General features: G+C 39.3%; 1 protein-coding gene across 7 annotated transcripts in view; it reads left to right on the forward strand.

Annotated features, from left to right (window-relative positions):
* The first annotated feature begins 330 nt into the window (after positions 1 to 330).
* The window catches only part of CACNA1F (calcium voltage-gated channel subunit alpha1 F), a 61,157-nt gene continuing 42,394 nt past the window's right edge, over positions 331 to 19,093 (forward strand). For 5 of the 7 annotated variants that reach the window (XR_005557582.1, XM_039350653.1, XM_039350654.1 and 2 more), the window contains exons 1-15: positions 331 to 679; positions 1,499 to 1,557; positions 2,622 to 2,649; positions 3,266 to 3,527; positions 3,616 to 3,721; positions 5,529 to 5,668; positions 7,801 to 7,943; positions 8,949 to 9,101; positions 9,752 to 9,948; positions 10,080 to 10,183; positions 10,959 to 11,101; positions 13,334 to 13,414; positions 14,215 to 14,305; positions 15,742 to 15,768; positions 15,854 to 16,014. Coding sequence is in view for 6 of the 7 variants with exons in the window: in XM_039350653.1 (XP_039206587.1) it covers positions 1,537 to 1,557; positions 2,622 to 2,649; positions 3,266 to 3,527; positions 3,616 to 3,721; positions 5,529 to 5,668; positions 7,801 to 7,943; positions 8,949 to 9,101; positions 9,752 to 9,948; positions 10,080 to 10,183; positions 10,959 to 11,101; positions 13,334 to 13,414; positions 14,215 to 14,305; positions 15,742 to 15,768; positions 15,854 to 16,014 (1,657 nt within the window). In the remaining variant the exon portion in view is untranslated. Of the gene's footprint in view, positions 680 to 1,498; positions 1,558 to 2,621; positions 2,650 to 3,265; positions 3,528 to 3,615; positions 3,722 to 5,528; positions 5,669 to 7,800; positions 7,944 to 8,948; positions 9,102 to 9,751; positions 9,949 to 10,079; positions 10,184 to 10,958; positions 11,102 to 13,333; positions 13,415 to 14,214; positions 14,306 to 15,741; positions 15,769 to 15,853; positions 16,015 to 19,093 lie in introns of those variants that run through there. The other 2 variants (XM_039350657.1, XM_039350656.1) reach the window with 2 other exon arrangements.

Consider the following 19,093-nt stretch of genomic DNA (forward strand, 5'->3'; position numbering starts at 1 on the left):
ATTGTCCCAGTCCGATATCTCAAGGTTAAAAATCGCGCGCGCTCTTTCCAAGTTACACTTCCACGAAACAGTAAGAGCATCCGCGTTTGCGATTGCATTGAAATTTCTGCATGATTCTTATTAATATCTCACTTTCATTTCTGAAAAAAAAAGGAAAACATCAATGAACGCAGAAATTAGAAGCATTGGTCTCTCTCTACTTCATATTTATGTTCCTGCTATGCCACGCCCTTTATAAAGCAAGTTGGAACGGAGAGCATGCCGGGGGTTGTAGTCTTTCCGCGCTTTTAGCAAGCAAGGCTGAGAACCGGGGAGGAGGAGAGTGGGAAAGCGGGCAATGAGAAGCAGCTGTCTCCTAGCAACTGAAACCTCGTAATGTCAGCCAAATCTGCCTAAGGCTGAAACATTTTCCGTTAACTGCATCAGGTTATAACCCTCCATCACATGAGCAGTAAATTATATGCGGCCTGACTGCTAAAAAGGCCATGATCGCTTACTGTTAAGATATGTGATTGGATAGTATTGCAATTTAATTACAAATGCAAATATTGGCCAGCTATCAAACCTGGCGGTCACACACATACATAACAGACTGGGATAGAGAGTGAAAGCCAAGGCAGTTTAAAACAATCCTCTTGAAATATATTGATGCCTGAAGCTGGAAAATAAACTGCTGAAGGTAGGCATTTTAACATGGGGTTTCTCTTGCTCATTTAATGGAATAGCAAGCCTCCATTAAGTCAACCAGCCAATCTTTTCTTGTTAGAGAAAAGTTCCTGGAGGAATCTCATTCTTCACTTGCAAAGAAGTATTGGACATTTCTCTCCTTTATTTTATTAATCATACAATACTTATAAGAATATTTCAAGGTGAAGTTTTGTTTTTCATGCAAACATACTTGTATCTTCGCAGCATTTTATTGGCTGGGAGAACACAGAACCCCTGATTATTTTCTTGCCTGAGTACAGTAGGTGCACAGTATTTCTGGCTGCTGCAACTTTACCTGGAAGAATCTTAAGAGTATTCACTGAATACTCTATAGTATTCACTATAGTTTTATGTCAGGTTGATAAAGTATTTTGTTTGTTTCTTAATATTTCCTAGCCACCCATCTCCCTGAGATATCCTCTGATTATAAAAGTATAATTATAATTATAAAAGTATAATTGTTAAAGTAACTGCAACTAAAAATTTAAATTTTAAAAGCTTTGAGGAATAAAAGGGTTGTAGCTTGAATCTGCAGATTCTTTGGTACTGTAGATAGATTTAGAATTGTATAATTGCTTAGTGTCACTTTTATTGTGACTATAAATGCATTGTTGACATTATGTAATTCTGACTTGTAGTTAATTTTTTATTTTTTTATTGTGTCTAAACCTGTTGTAGTTATTTGTGTGAAGATGAAATTGGTTGACTAAATCTTTGTAGGTATTTTTGTAAGTTTCCTCTATAAAATGCCCTTTTTCTGGCAGGCATTCATCTACCTTCATTTTTTCAGGGGCACTTGGAGAAGGCATCCAATCGCAAGATTTAGATATGGGCAAGATGGTCTTCAAGGTAAATGAACCCTGGAAGTAGATAAAAAAGGTTTGGATTGTGTTTGTATACCATGTATGGAACTATCTATAAACTAAATTATCTAAATGCCCTTTACCCTACCATATTATAGAAGACCAGCCCATCTAATTAATTTATAGTTTAGGATATTATTCAGTAAGCCATGATTAAGTTAACAATGGGTAAGCAGGTCATACAAATGCAACCTTTGAGTCAGAATCCTAGAATGCACTGTTCTAGAAAATGAGTGAAACAGATTTTTTAAGTTCAAGCAAAGCTACTTGGAAAAGGAAGGGTAGGTGCACTGGACTAATATAAAAGACTTGAGTTGTGTTTGTCCATGTGCTGACTCATAAATTGGCCAATTATATTTTAGCTCAGTGTGTATTGGGTGAATTCAGTCTATGTGGTTAGTTCAATGTGTTTTGCAAACCTAAAAAATGAATTAATTGATAAACTATGCTATGGTGTGTAAGCACAGCTAAGCCGTCTGTTTAATTTTTGGTCATGGAGTAATTTTATATGCAAAAGCTCAACTATTCTGTCTTCAACATACTCAGTTGTGCTTTCTTGCATTGGGATAAGGTTGTATCCCTTTTTTCTAATGTCACAGAGGATCATGATTACTCTCTGCGTCTCATCCTGTTGGTTGATTGGGATGTCCCCAGCTCTCCACAACTGTGACCTAGCCAGCTGTGAGCTCCCTCCTCCCTTCCTCCGCTGCCCTTTAAAGTAGGCAATCTGCCTTAATCCTCAACCCAGTAAGGGAAAGGAGGGAGAATGACGGAGAGAGAGCAAATGAGCACAAAGCAGACACAAGGGGGAAATCTGGTTACTTTCTGACAAGCCCCTATAGTGAAAGCAAGGGGTGCATCTGGGGACTGGCACTCCCTTTTCATGAGGCCATTAGCTTTTAACTTGGCCCTCCTTCCCCATCTGGGGAGAAATACTAAAATAATGGAGATCCCTCCTTGCACAGTGAAGAGATAATCAATCTGAACTGCTAGCATTCTTTTGGAAATTTACACATCTTCTCCTTCCCCTTTACTCAACCAACCTGCAAGATGTCTAAGTCGGACTGCAATGGAGAATGTGAGTAACCTATGGTGATATATTTGGTTATATGAGTAAGAGTATGGACAGATGGAGATTTTATAGGGCAGCCTACGCATATCGAATTAGAAGCATGTACTGGACTGTATCCTCTGGGGCTTGTTCCAAAAATTAGTGGGTGGATGTTCAAATAAGCAGGTTTGTGGGACTCAATAAAGAATGGACAACTTGCAATCTTCCTGTTAGAAGATTGGACAGAACTTTGATGTTACAGTGGCTGTTTGAAATAAAGTCCTGTCACTCTAGAAAAGAAGTTAAAGTAATGCGTTTGTGACATAGTTTAAGATTGGAATAGTACTGGAATAACAGAAGTGTATAGATTTGATAGTAAAATCAATGGGGAATATACACTGGAACAAAAATGCAAAAGAAACTTATAAATAGATTGACCTCATGTAAGCCTCCAACTTGGACTAGTTTTCCAGGCTGAAGCATGCTGTATTGTATTTTACATTAACCACTTTTCTGTTTTCAGATTTTTTTAAAAGAGGAGATTAAATTACTTTGCCCTTTCACTCACACACAAATTTTTAAAAAGACGATGGGGTCCTGCTTAATTCCTTCTGTCTCTTGTTGCCATACTCTTCCTTTGCAGCATTGGGCTCTCCAGAGGCACCACCTCAATCAGCAACCGAGGCTTTTGTGGAAGCATCAGGCCAGGCCATAGCATGGACGCTTACGAGTGGGTGTTCAGATACTTTGGGCTCTACTGGCAGCCTTGCTCAGAAGAAGCGTCAGCAGCATAACAAGCATAAGACCCAGGGCTCCAACGTGGTGCACCGTTCACCACGAGCCCTCTTCTGCCTACATTTGAACAATCCCATCCGCAGAGCTGCTATCAGCATAGTAGAGTGGAAGTATCCTACATTTGCAAATTAGGAAAAGGAAGAAAGGAGGGTGGGAGAAGAAATTCCTGTTTGATGCCTTAACTTGAATGTCTTCCAGACCCTTTGATATCCTCATCCTTATGACAATCTTTGCTAATTGTGTGGCCTTAGGAGTCTATATTCCCTTTCCAGAGGATGATTCCAATGTCTCCAACCACAACTTGGTGAGTGCCTTTCCTCAGGTTATGAGTGGAAAGAAAATAAGTGTGTCAGCAGTGAGAAGAGTGTGTGAACTTAATGAAAGAACATGGCTTTTGCATGTCAGACTGAGAATCTGACAAGAGTTTAAAGCAGGGGTGTCAAACTGCCGGCCCACGGACCAGTTTCATCATACCGGAGCCGCGGCCACCCCCTTGCTGGCAATAGCAAAAAAGCTCCAATATGTTGCGCGACGTCATGTGACGTCGCAAGTTTGACATGTCTGGTTTACAGTGTAGAATTGAGAAGTGCCTCTGCGAGGCCTAAGGAACCTGAAAAATTACTGCTAGTCAAAGCAGACAGTACTGTGTTAGAGAGATCAATAGACACCATAAGACAGGTCCCTGCAAATTTAGGAAGCCTAACTTTGACTTCTGGTTCTAAATGCCACTGTGTTACTGTAATTTCTTCCAAAAGAAACCAAAAATCCTCCATAACAGCCTCTTCACTCCTTTCTTAATGGTTCCATCTTTACCTCTTGATTTCTGCCAAAGGCAATACCTTAATGCTAATTAAAACTATTATCTCCTAATAGGAATTAATCTACCCATGTGAGTCATGGCAACTGAGGTAACAGTTTTCCCTCCCCACTGCCACATCAGATCAAATCAAATCAAAATCTTAATTATGGTCATAGATTAGAATAAAAATACAAATTTTAAAACTAATATATAATTTTAGACACGTAAATATCTAAAAAAACAATTTTTGTATTTAATGTTTTTATCTCTTTTGCAGATTTTTTAAGATTTATTTTTGATTTCATTTTTTATAATATAGTCATTTTAAAAATGTTTTTATCTTGTGTATTTCATATTTTTAGTTTTTAAAATTGTATTTTTTATGCTGGTCTATGAGTGTAATAAATTTTTTTATTTGATTTGACCCCACAGTACATACCAACCTGGCTCTGGTCACTCTGACCAAAAGCTGTTCATCTGCTAATTGCAGCTGGGGTCAAGACTAGAGTTGGACCTCAGCTTCCTTGGAATAAATCCCAAATAATCCATTGATAGAAACTGGAGGTGGGCCAATTCCTGACTGTTTGTCTCTCTGGGGCAAAATTCAGAAACACCTATAAGGTCAGGCACCGTCCAATTTCCCAGTCAGTTTTTGGTGTGTGTGAGAGAGAGACTTAAGCATGGAAAGTTGTACAATTGATATGACATTTGCCCTTTGGTGAAAGGAGAGAAATTTCATAAATTATGATGTCAAGGCAGAGTTCAGGTTTTAACTCTTTTGTAGCTAATAAATGAAAAGTGAGCATTAGTTGGTACAGAAGACTGTGCTGAGACTACGTTCTTTTTCCAGCACTTGGAAAAAGTAGGATGGAAAAAGAAGATGGAAAGAATGGGCAGTGTTCTTTGCTGTAGACCTATGCTTCTTTTTTGCTGTATGTTACTTTGCCATAATTTTGGATGCTAGGATCTAATATTTGCAGGATGCGCTTGTTTGTGACAGATGTCCAGCATCTGCGCTTCTGTCATTTGTGTCTTCAGTATTTGCCTCTTCTTTTCTAGCAGGCTCTATAAAACTCTCGTGGTGGTGTTGAACTGAGGTAGTGTTAATCCAGAGAAATCCTTCTAATTTTTCCCTGACTGGAATTTCCAGTCCTTTTTAGCGTGGGTTTCCTGGAACCTACATTTTGGATCTAATGAATGAATTTCTTAGGGACAGCTCTGATTTTGGACTATTTATCAACACACTTGGTTTAAAAATACAGAATGCAAGTGTAACTTGGTGTTCCTGCTGCTATTCCTCCCAATTCTACAGGAACAAGTGGAATATATTTTTCTTATCATCTTCACAGTGGAAACTTTCCTCAAGATCCTTGCTTATGGTTTGGTTATGCATCCTAGTGCTTATATTCGCAATGGCTGGAATCTTCTTGATTTTGTGATTGTTGTAGTGGGGTAAGTTTTTAACACAAGATTTATTTTAGCTCAGTATATGAGTTTGACTCACGGTGGTTTGATTCTTAAATATAATTTCCAAGTGAATCATCTGTTAATAAAAAAGAAAGAAAATGCTACGGATACATTGAAAAAACCTAGCTTTAGCTTAAGTGGAAAGAAATATAGTAGGCAATGCAAGCAAGCATGTACTGTAGAAGAGAAAGTAAATTCCAGTCCTGAGCGACTTTTGTGACTTAAAGAGTTGCAGAGGAAGGTTGGTTTGTTATTAAAATATTATAATTGGCAAAATGCAGCTGTCATAATTTTTCCTCCTATTACATTTTCAGAGTAAAATATTCCATTATTTCCTAGGAGGCAATGGAGCTGTCTGAATTTTTCTTTGGATGAGGGCAGAAACAGAGTGGCTTTAATTTAAATAGTATAATGGCTTTAATTTAAAAAGATGGCATCTCCATCACCTTGTATTACTTGTAATACTGAAATTAGGTTTATGCATGAGCATAAACCCTAATGCTCCATATACACCGTATTCCTTACCTCATAAAACTGAGGTGACACATGTACTGTATATATTTGTCATTCAGACATCTTGTTTAACAGATTCCGAAGCAGATTGTCTGTATTAAAATTGTTAATAGACCAGAAGAATCAAATAGATGAGAACTATAAATACCAAACTAATATAAAAAGGGGCATTTAGGACTGCCATTTCGGCATTAGATTTATAGAACATTTTTAAAGGGTGGGAGAAAATAGAACTGGAAGATTTACAGTAGTTTCACTCTGAAATTCTTCACTGATTAGAGGCTTACTCCTATCACCAGCAAAACAGTAATTATGTTCTTCCACCTTTAACAGTAACTAGCATATGAAGCCCCAAAGATCTACTTAAACAACAACTGATACCCCTATATCCCTCATCCAAAATACCTAGAAAATATGGCGGCAAAAGCCAACACTAGGAACAAAAAATTATGTGGAATTAAATGGGGAGCTTCAGCTGTCACCCTCAGGTCATCACCACTAGGGCTAGTCTGCTCTTCAGCAGAATACTGTGCCCCTCTATATCTTAACTGCTGCCATACTAGTAAGTTAGACGCCGGACTCAATGACACCATGAGGAATATAAGTGGATATATTAAAACTATTTCGGCTTGCTGGCTTCCTGTTCTGAGCCATATAGCACCACCAGATGTATGAAGGCAAGATGCATTAGTGAGAGAATACAGAAAAAGTATGAACAACTCATTCCTACTGGTGCATGCTGACCTTCATCATTTATCAGCTGGAAGGCTCAATCTAGGAAATCCCCACTGGCACTTGCATAGCATCTGCTCAACTACTTTGATATTGATTCCCAGTGGAAAGCCAAATGGGTTGCTGAACCTCCAGATATAGGAAGATATATATATATGATCCTACACAAAAAATGCCAGGCTTTGAACTACCACACTAGCAATGGACAATTCTGAATAGGATTTATACCTCACACAGTGTCTGCCAGGACTCACTGTATAAATAGGACATATTATCTTCCCCTTAGTGTGACTGCAGGGACCCACAACAAAATGTAGATCACAACGTGACCTGCTGTAAACTAAGGGCATATACCAGTCCAGTATCTGTTTTTTTTCATGTAAACGATGTTGCACTTCAATGGTTAGATGGCCTAAACATTGGCATCTGAATATAGACCTTCTTAACAATTATACTTTATTGTGTTTTTTATAATCTAGGCAAAATGTTTATATTGCATGTCTGTGTATGATGTGCCATGCACTAAATAAATTAATACAATAGTTTGTCAAACATTTCTAGTACTCAGTTGTTTAGATGATGGTAGAGTCATTTAAAAATGATTTGATCCTGACAGAGATACACCAACACCTATTCTAACCTAGTTTTCTCCTACTTGAAATGTCTCCAAAATGTGGCCTTAACTCCCAAAATTCCTTAGTGAGCAATGGAATTCTGGAATTTAAAGTTAACAGATCTTGAGTTACCTAGGTTGAAGATACCATTTGTATAAAGTATCCTAGTGATTTCAGAATGCTGGTGACAGCAAACCTGGTCCATCATCCTGAAATCAATCTTCCCCTGCCTTGTCTTGCCCTTTGTTTTCCCTACAGTCTCTTCAGTGTCATTCTGGAACAAGTCTCCCACAAGCCTGGGGAGGCCCATCACATGAGTGGGAAGCCAGGCGGCTTTGATGTCAAAGCCCTGCGAGCTTTTCGTGTCCTGCGACCTCTGCGTCTAGTCTCTGGTGTTCCTAGTAAGCATCTCCTGTACTCATGCTTCTCATATATATACATATACATATACATACATACATACATACATACATACATACATACATACATACATATATATGCCTAGGAGGAAAAGGCTGAACAGAAAGCAACATCTCTTAGTATGCACATATATGTTGTGATGCCAAACTCTGTTGACATGCTGACTGTCTCTTATATGACTGCACATTATGAACTTAATTATATATGATTGTTTTATTGCTCCTGGTTGCACAATGGCCATACTATACTTTTTTTGTTACCAGTGTATCTTATTAAGCAGAGAGGCTTTACTTGCCACTGTCATCCCAAAGATGTTTTTTTCAAGAAGCAACTGGACTTTCTGTCATGTTTTTCAACTCATTTGTTATTGTTCTAGAATACAATTTGAGATCACGTTCCAGCTCATATCAATTCTTCTGTACTGTATCACATAGAACTAGACACATATAGGACTATGTGTAGGTTTATATGCTGATGTATTGTACAACCTGAAGTGCTCTCCACTTAATCGTTGCTATTCTTGATACAAGCTGTGTATTTCCTGTTCAGGGCCACACAACACTATTATTTTGCCATTCTGACTTCACACTGCATCCTGTTATTGGTGATGCATAGCACACTCTTGTGTTTGCCATTCTCTGCATCACTATATAATAATTTCTAATGAACTACCTTGATTATTATATATATAAAGTTTAATTAGGTGATCTAGAAACAATTGACTTCCATGTTTTCTACAAATCTATATTGTGCTAGGGCGGTGTTTTCCAGCCTTGGCAACTTTAATATGAGTGGACTTCAACGGGAGAATTCTGGGAGTTGAGGCCCATCCATCTTAAAGTTGACAATGCTGGCAAACACTGCGCAAGTAGAGAATTTCCTCTATTCAGCACTGTATTCCTGAGATGAATTGTACCCTTCACGCTGGAAAACGTTCTTGTATTCTGAAAAGCTGACGTGGTGCCCTAAACTTTTCTGTCTCGCAGGCCTGCATATTGTCTTGAATTCTATCATGAAAGCCATGGTGCCCCTTCTGCACATAGCGCTACTTGTTCTTTTTGTCATCATTATCTATGCCATCATTGGCTTGGAGCTCTTCATTGGTCGTATGCACAAGACCTGCTTCATCATTGATTCAGGTATAATGCGCCGAGTGTAGCACAAGTCTGTCAGATCTATATTTTAAAAACTCCAGATTATATAAAATAACAGCAAACAAGTGATTTTTCAGATGCCTTGATGGCATCCAGTGATAGTCTGTGTTTTTACTGCCCAGTAGGCCATCAGCAAGGCAACTTTTGTTCCTCCTCTTCCAAGAAATAACACAGTTGAAAGTTCTGTTCAAATACGAAATGACTGGAAGAAACAGTTCTGCTTCATTCTTGCAGATTAGGGTTCAGTATTTGGCTAAATTTTCTGAAATGCAAGTTTTGGTTGGAAAGTAACCATTTTGAAGATTATGAAAGATTTCTGTAACACATCTCTTCCAACTTGTTTGAATGATTTTCCACTTTGAATGATCTTTTCGAGATAAGTCAGATGTCCTAATCACGTGTCTAGATTTAAAAAGTGGCCTGCTAATATGTTTTTGTGCTGGGTTTAAAGAAATGACAGAAATTGTAAGTCAATTTTATTAATGTGACTACTCTGGGTGATCTAGGGCTAAAGGTATAGCAGGGAGATTTATAAGAGATTTGAACATACTTGGAAAGTTGGTTCAGCTCAGCAATAAATCTGTTAGATGATCCTGTTTCTGTCATCGCTGTGACTCATCTTCTACTTGTTGCAGATCTGGAGGCTGAGGAAGACCCGTCACCTTGTGCTTTTTCTGGACACGGTCGGGAATGCACAGTAAACAATAGCGAATGTCGTGGCAAGTGGGAGGGACCCAATGGTGGAATCACCAATTTTGACAACTTCTTTTTTGCCATGCTTACTGTCTTCCAATGCATTACCATGGAAGGTTGGACTGATGTTCTCTACTGGGTAAGCTATTTCCTTCGGGGAAAAGGAACAGAAAGCTCCTCTGTTCATACTTCCTTGTAGTAATTCGTACAATTCAGCCTGTCTTGATGTATGACTCCTTAAGTATTTTTTTGTTTGTTTGATTATTCCAGATGCAAGATGCAGTGGGTCATGAACTACCTTGGGTTTATTTTGTCAGCCTTGTCATCTTTGGCTCTTTCTTTGTGCTTAATTTGGTTTTGGGTGTGTTAAGCGGGTAAGTCAGATTTGGAACATTGGACATATGACCAGAATGTATTTGTCTTCCTTGTTAAAGAAAAAAAAGCATGTAAACTAAAGGTTTTCACATCTTGCATAAATTACGCCAATGATATTTTCACATTTGTGCCTGGTTTATTTAATTCATCCTACTTTTTTTAAATACGAATCAAGGGCAAAGAACTGCAGTAAGCAATGTCTGGAACTCTGTCTTTTGAATTTTTTTTTTTTTTTTAGATTTCAGCAAGTATGGCTTACACCAGGGGTCTTCAAACTTGGCCAATTTAAGACTTGTGAACTTCAACTCCCAAAATTCCTCAGCTAGGCACACTAGCTGAGGAATTCTGGGAATTGAAGTCCACACATCTTAAAGTGGCCAGGTTTAAAGACCCCTGGCTTACGCATTTTCAAGTCTAGCCATGGGAGCTAGAATGTGGTTCTGTGTACTTTTGTATTTTTAGAGCAGCCTCCTTTTTCATTAAAAAAAACCTAAAGGATCTAGAATAAAAAGGAAAAACAGTAGAAAAAATAAGTACCAAGTAATGTCCATGTTTTCATAACCTAATTAAACATAAGACACATGAATGAAGAGGTCAGAGAAAATAATTGGACTACAGCTAGGACGCTTGAATTATAAAAAAGGTTCAAAAAACAAGATCCAAAATTAATATTCTGCATATAATAGCTAGTTGCATCAAAGGCAAGGAGGGCCTTCATAGAAATTTTCAGATGATGTCCAAACAGTCAACTAATTTGACTTCTTTCATCCACAGGGAATTCTCTAAGGAACGAGAGAAGGCAAAAGCCCGGGGAGACTTCCAAAAGCTACGAGAGAAACAGCAGATGGAGGAAGATCTGAAGGGCTATCTGGATTGGATCATGCAAGCAGAAGACATTGAGCCCGACGAAGAAAAAGGTGAGACAAGTGAAAAGCATACCTGTAAGAGCTTTCAGGACCATTCCTTCCCAGCTCCTTCCCCTACTTGCCAGGGACTGTACTCTACTGTTCTAGAGATGGTTTAGTTAGCAGCCTGGATGTTGCCATCTGTAACAGCTCTGTACGTGGGGATTAGAGAGGAATCAATCCAAGCCACAGCAGTGCAAGATTAGCGGAAAAGCCAATTGAACTGCCAGCTTGAAAAGGAATTCTGATTGGGATGAAGAGGGCAGGGGACTCCGGTGTGAATGTTTTAGGATACATAGCTGGGATTTTCATTTGCTTATTTGTTTTGAGTGCTTTTGTGCCACTTCAATTGTGTGAATGTACAGTAAATAGGATGCAGCAAGTTCACTGTGAATGAAGCATGCCAGCTTAATCACAGGAATAGAGTTAGTGGAGAATAGGGCAGGACAGGCTGAGAGCTTTGTGGTTTCCATTTCTCCATACTGCATCTATTGTTTCTTTCTCACCCTCATGGCCATTTGGTTGCAATAAGAGACACTGTGGCTGTGCTCTTCCCTTTGGCAGTGCCCAGAACTGGCCAATTAGTGGCAGCTTTAATTTCCTGTAGCTATAATTTGTAGCCTGAGAAAATGGCATTCAATTCCAAGAATCCATCTCCTGGTGCTAATTAATTCACTGGAGCTGTATCAGCTGCTTTAGGTTCACTGAACAAGTGTTGAAAGCAGTGAAGAGAAATGAAGGTTACCTTCTCTGTTCAGCCCATCAGTTTGCATTTCTCCCCAACTGAAACAAGTTTCAGGGATCTTGGTCCTTCCTTTTGTTCGGATTACTTCCAAAAATGAATGCAAATATGTCGTGTAGTGGTCCCACAATACAGAGAAATTGCTAAAGTTCCTCGCTCACTTTTTATAGGGCACTTAGGAAACATTTTTAATAGTATGGAAATATTTCTCTTAACAACAAACAGACAATAGTACAGTTGTCTCAAGCATAGTTCTTTTCAGTGCTACTTACTGTGTGTTTTTAAGGAGAATGATGTTTTATAAAAAAAAATAAAATGACAAAAAGCACAAAAATACATTTAAAAAAATACATAACAAGTGCTTAAAATAGATGAAAAATACAACAAAAAATAAGATACAGACTATACAGTAATATATTGTTAGAACAATAGTTATAATTTTATATATCATTTTCTGATAATAAATATTCAACATACAAAAACAAATATATATTTCTAATACACATATATAATGATATTGCTTTTTAAATCTACTTTATAGGTATAGATAAGTTCTTTATTTCCTTGCATGTATTCATGCAAAGTCTACATTTATAGACTATCTACTCATAAGTAACAAGTGAGCACTGAGTAGAAAGAGTGATTTCAACTTTTGCAGCAACATAGTTCTGTCCCTGTGTACCCAAAAGCAAATTCATAATTATCTTTTTGGTTGGCACCGTCGTTAGCTTTTTAAAATTGTGCTAAAATATTTTTACCTACATTATGTCTGTGTGTGTTTGGTGTGTGTACAGAAGAGTTTACAATGAAATAAACTTTACAGCAAATTTCAAAATTAATCAAGAAGAACAGCACAAGGCCTTTATTTAAGTAATAAAATATGTTTTATCACTAATTCAAAATTAGATTAAATGTGTAATAAAAAATTAAAATGGCACATTTAGGCATCACGCACCCCCCATTTTATATTATGCTAATCGATATGTATGGAATTTAGAGGAATAGACACAAAACAATGGAATCATAGAGCTGAAAGGGACCTTAAATGTTATCTAGTCAAAGCCCTCCTTAGTTCAGGATCTAAATCAGTGTTTCTCAACCTTGACAATTTTAAGGCATGCGAACTTCAACTCCCAGAATTCCACAGCCAGCATTGTGGAATTCTGGGAGTTGAAGTCCGCATGCCTTAAAATTGTCAAGGTTGAGAAACACTGATCTAAATTCATCCTCTGTTTGAAGATCTCTAGTTATCACTACCCAAATGGGAAGAGACTGCTTCTAGTCTTGAAATTCTAAGCTCTTTAGTTCTAAGGGTTTGGAAAGAAATGGACAAGGCATAGTCCATAGTCCAACACATTTCCTTTTTTCTGTCATCTGGTTCTCATCATTTATTGTTCTCTATCTGTTTCCATCCATTTTGTTCCTAAATAATTCCCTCTCCTATATATCCCTCCCTTCATGTTTTTCCAATCTTTCTTTCAACTGTGCCTTCTTTATGGAAGACGTTGCTGTGGCCGACTTGACGGAAAAGAAGAGGAAGAAGAAATGGCTCAGGCATCGCAGTCATTCCTCCGACAGCCGCAGTAATTTTCAATGTTTTCATACTTCTTTTGTGTCCATGCTTAGTTTTCTTTTAAGGGCTAAGCAGAGGGAGCTGTAGATATTATGTTTCCACCTCATTCTTTGCTTCATTCTATAGAATGACGTCTGTTGCTTTCACAAACCTATTTGGGAATTATGCTGGGGAGTTCTATTTTTATTTCTTTGTTTTGGGTTGATTATTGGATTTTTCTCACTGCATGCCCTTATGGCAATTCCTTGTCCAAGTGTTTTTTTTTTTCCTCTAACTGAATTTTCCTATCTAATTCCATTTGCCCAATGTGTCTTTCCTCTCCCTACGGCATAATTGTAGCAGTAGGATACTCTTTGCCAGTTTTCAGGCATGCTGCCCAAACAGCATCCATGATTAATAGGAGGACGATATCACACTCCCTGGTTTAATCTGTAGCAGTATGACCCAATTGTGGTCATACGTCAAGGACTACCTGTACTAAGCATATAGATATTATAGTTGCATTCATCCTAAATATTTGGAAAATATAACGTAATTTGAAGGGAATTTTAGTTATTTGTTTGCTCATGTTGCCTTCAGTACACATGTTTTGCAATTTTTTTTTAAAAAATCTGCCAGGCCTGTTCTTAGGAGGTCAGTGTATTTACTGTCTCCTTTTCTTCTGCGTATCATAAACATATCAAACTGATGGTCTGAGGAAGAGTCAATCCTGTGGTTTCAATGGTGGCAGCTGTCTTTGTGAACAGAAATACTGCAGGAAGAACTTGCGGTTGTTCCCCCCAAAAATCTCACCTGCTTTTCTCTCCCCAGCCAGTCTTCCTGCCAGCGAAAGTACCTCAGTCAACACGGAGAATGTTGAAGATGAAGAGCACCTTCAGAGCCACTGCTATGATGTGTGTTTGTGAGTTTGCCTGGCCAGAGAGGAGGGCTGGGAATTGCAGGACAATGCTAATTATTAGTGTTCTACAGACCAAATTAACTGTTCTAGGAAACTATTGGGGAATCCAAAAGGTTGCCTCCTGTTGCCCCCCCCCTCTCCACATTTGAGTACATTCTCTGCGGGGATAAGGGTTTGGGGGATTAGTTCCTGGCATTTCCTATTGAAAAGATCTCAGAGCGATGGACGGAGAAAGCAAAGTCCCTAATCTGTTTTCAGTCTTCCATTGTCGGACAAGTCACCTAAGTCCTTCAGAGATGCTCTAAATTTTAAGATCAAGTGTTTAGATTCCATTCTAGTCCAGAATAAGACAAGCAGCCAACATTTAGAACAGGGATGTCCAACTTTGGCAACATGAAGACTTCAACTCCCAGAATTCACCATCTAGCTGGCTAGGGAATTCTGGGTGTTGGTCCTTAAAGTTGCCAAGGTTGGACACACCTGATTTAGAAAATGATTCTTTAAGTAACAGATTGTTTGAGTATATATCTGATAACTGATCCATTTTAGTTTCTACTATTTTAAATATTCTTACCTCCCTTGAGGAAATCCTCCAGAGAATGCTATTTTCTCCTAAGCTTGCATCTCATATCTCTGATTAAATCCTGTCTCAATAAGCACTTCTTACTGTAAACTGAACTCTTCCCTCTATTAACTAATAGACTAGTTAAGCAAGTTTGCTGAGCAAATGGACATGCTGAATATATGGCCTCCTTCTGAAGCCCCTGTCCAAAGTGGTTATCTTAGAGGTATCATTTTGTTTTGTTCTTCCCTATTTTTTTAAATAGCATGCTGACCTCTAGAAAAGTACTCTGCATATATGATAATGGGAAAAAAGTAAGTCTCTATTCATGGCATTAGAATGTCCATGTCAAACTGCATTTTTCTACGTGCAGGCCAAAGGTCAGCAATCTCTTTAAATAGGGAGGGGAGGTAAGGCATCAACTGCTGGACAACCTGTAGAAGGCCTTTTTAGAAGTAAAAGAGTAAGCCCAAATGTTCAGCCTTTTGTGGGTTGGAGAGGGAAGTGGGAAGAAAATTGAAATGTTTTACCATATAGAGATCTTAGGCTCCTATAGCCATCCATACTTTGCCATCCAAACTGTGTAACTGAAAAAAATCACCATTCTGTTAGTAAATTTTAGGAGTCTCAAAAGATGACTAGGGGGCTGCATGTGGCCATGGATTGCCAACCCTATGGGATGAGAGCCAATTTTAAAAAATGGTTCTTGATTCTGTATTAGAAAAGATGTTCTAAGGTATATTAATTATGATTTGTGGAATTTCATGTTGAACCATTTCCATAGCATCCCAGATAGATTTGTAACTTCTCTTTTGGGTCTTTCAGTTTTAGCTGAAGAATTTATTTTGAGTTTTTATTAAATTTCTATTTTTCACAGAGGAAAGCTTTCCAAGACCAAATTTGGGTGAGTATAACAACAGCCTGGCTTTCTATTCTTGTCCTGGCCGCTAGGCTGTTCGATAATTTCTGTTCTTCCTTTTGTACCCCAGCCGCCATGTACAGCGCATCAACAGGCTTTTTCGGAAGAAATGCCGTTTGGCTGTCAAATCTGTCTCTTTCTACTGGATGGTCCTGCTCCTTGTGTTTCTGAATACCCTCACTATTGCTTCTGAACATTACAAGCAGCCTTATTGGCTGACTCAAATTCAAGGTAGGACTGCAAGACATAGAAAATAGAACAACCGTAAACAAGTGAGGTCTGCCTAGGCATTAGGGCTGTCTTGAATAGCCATATGGGAAATTAATTTTTCAACGCAGGAAAGCAGGAACTCACTGCTGAATTCAGTTTGAGACACAGTTGACTGGAAGGAGAGGAATCCCTGTAGCAGGTTACAAATATTTTATCTCCAACTACAGATATAAACTGCAGATTCCTATATCCTTTTTCTTTTAAATAATGTTAGTATTAGTTATAGAATTTATTTATTTATTTGTAAATTTATATAGCCACCTATCTTGTACTAAACTTCGGGTGGCTCACAACCAAAAAATAAGGCAATATCTGTGTAAAATAAAAAACACTAAAAACAAAACCAAGCCTATAGCTAAACTTTCCCAAGCAGCCCACAACAAATTCATCTTCTCAATCTCACCCTATCCCAGTGCTTGGGGGAAAAGCCAAGTCTTAAGCACTTTTTGGAAGGTTGAAAGGGTGGGGGGCCCGCTAGCTTCAGGGGGAAAGATGTTCCATAGGGCAGTGGCTGCCACAGAAAAGGAATGCTTCCTAGATTCCATAAGATGGCAATATTTAAAGGCAGGGACTAGGAGTGTGCCAATCTAGTGGGACAGTCAGATGTCTTTAGGGAGAGATGGTTCCACAGATAACCCAATCCTGTACCATATAGGACTTTAACGGTAATAACCAGTACTTTAAATTGCATCCTAAAAGACATTGGGAGCCAGTGCAGCTCATGCAATAGGGGTGAAATGTGGGTAAATCTAGGGGCATTCATCACTGCTGCATTCTGGACCAGTTGCAACTTCTGGATGGTGAATAAGGCTAGCCCCATGAACAATACGTTGCGGTAATCCAAATGGGAAGTGACCAAGCCATAAGTAACTAGGAGCAAGGCCTCCTGGTCCAGCAAAGGGCTCAATTGGCACACAATTGGTGAAAAGGCCTCCCTAGCCACAGCTGCTACCTGCTGCTCAAGCAGGTGCCATGAATCCAGGACAATCTCCAAACTGTGCACACGTTCAGTCGGGAAGTGCCAGCCCATCTAGAATTAAAGAACGACTATCACCCAAGCCTTGAAGACCAAAATCTCAGAGCCTCTCCATCTTGCCAGGGTTAATTTGAAGTTGGTTTCTCCAGATCCAGACCCTGAGTTTACTGCAGGCTGCCAATTTGTCTTATAATTGAGCAGGTTTACCCCTAAAAATGGCAGCCTTTCTTCCTCTTCTGTTATGTTATATGGCATTATATTGTCCCGTTATAAATTGCTCTATGTCTTGTAACAGAGGGCAAGGAGACTGAATGGTGCATAAGACAGAAGTCCTGCTATCATGTTAGGCATACGTGAAATGCATTTTTTTTCTGGGGGTATTCATTAAATCTGAAAAAAAAGCACATTTGCTTTTCTTTATGAGCCAAAGAACCTACCTGTATGTATATGGGTTGTGCAAAATTACTTGCCACCTTAAGTGGGGTGAGGTGGGGAGTAAGGAACAAATGATTCCCAGCGTAAATCATTTTGAAATTTTATATTATGTGATACAGAATCTAAGTACTATTATCACTTCTCTTCTGTTCTTTAATACATCTTACTAGAATCCCCTGATTTTCCTGCAAATATGGTTCTGCTGTTTATTGGATCCCAAACTGAAGAAGCTATGTATTAATTTGCTCTTTCCTGCTGAAGCTGCCATGCCAACCTGTTTGACAAATTGCCAGTTGGCCATTCCTCTGTGTTGATCAATTTTCCCTTTAGGCTTGACAAAAATGCATTAAGGACAACAGATTTAATTCCAGTCTGCCCAAAATTATGCTGTAGACATATGCTGTTATCAGCTGTCACGATCATGAGGAAAGTTGGGGAAAATCCTCTCTCTGCTTTTCCTCTTTACCCTAGTCAAATATAGACAGTCCTGGTTAACAACAGTAACTGGAACTGGAATTTCTGTCACTAAGTGATGCAGTTGTAAACACATCATGTGACCATATCACTTAATGACAGCAATCCTGGCAGTCCCCATTGCCATCATTAAATGAGAGTCACGGGTCATTAAGCAAGGCCCTCCTTGCAACTTCTTGTTGGCTTCCAACAAGCAAAGTCAATGGGGAAGCCAGCAGGAAGTTGCAAGAAAGTATCTCAGGCTCAAGTCCAGAAATGAGACAGTGAGATCCAATTGAGTCCAGTCCTTTATTTGCTTACACCTCAAAGAGAGAATCTTGCCAAACTAAAGATATGACTTTCTAAGCTACTAGACATATCCTGAGAGATTCTAAGGCAGTGGTTCTCAACCTTTCTAATGCCATGACCCCATAATACAGTTCCCCATGTTGTGGTGACCCCCAACCACTTATACATCACTGGGTGCCAGGGGCATGGCCAAAGAAAAGGGGGAAAAAATGGCAGACAGCCTTGTTTGGCGACCCCCGTGAAATGGTCGTTCGACCCCAAATGGGGTCCCGACCCACAGGTTGAGAACCACTGTTCTAAGGTGTGATTGGCCTGACGTCTTCCTCCACCCCCGCTCCAGCTCAGGATTGCACAGTCTCCTTCTAGGAGAGTTCCGGCAAAAATCCTCTCCTTCTGCTGCTGCAGGGGCAGATTCCCTCATAAAGTTCTAGGCTGGGGTGGCTGCTGCTGGGGATGGGAGGGTGCACAAGCAGGGTCCAAATCTGGTGTGATTCCCCTAACTGCCCCAAGCCTGCCAGTGTGGCACAAAGTCCCAGCTGCCCCAAGCCTAGCACTGCAGTGCAAAGAACCAGCCATAACCACCCTGTGTTCTGCCAGGGTGGCTAAGGTTGGTTCTTTGCACTGCAGTCCATAGGCTGTGCTAACTCTTCTCCGCCATCTTCTCCTTCCCACTAGTAATGGGGCACATCCAGCCTGGCCCTTCACAAAGCAGCTGTTGACCACATGAGGCCCACTTCCTGTAGTGTTGTGAGGAAACTGCTGCACCTGACCTGGAGAAAAGTAGGCCTTCTACAGCCAGAAGCTGGTTCATGAATGGCCATGTCAGACCTGTTTTGTCAGTAACAGAACGTGACAGTGAAGGGCAGC

The sequence above is a fragment of the Crotalus tigris genome, unplaced genomic scaffold (genome assembly GCF_016545835.1).
Source record: "Crotalus tigris isolate CLP2741 ecotype Arizona unplaced genomic scaffold, ASM1654583v1 scf7180000018343.506757, whole genome shotgun sequence".
NCBI classification, from domain to species: Eukaryota; Metazoa; Chordata; class Lepidosauria; order Squamata; family Viperidae; genus Crotalus; species Crotalus tigris.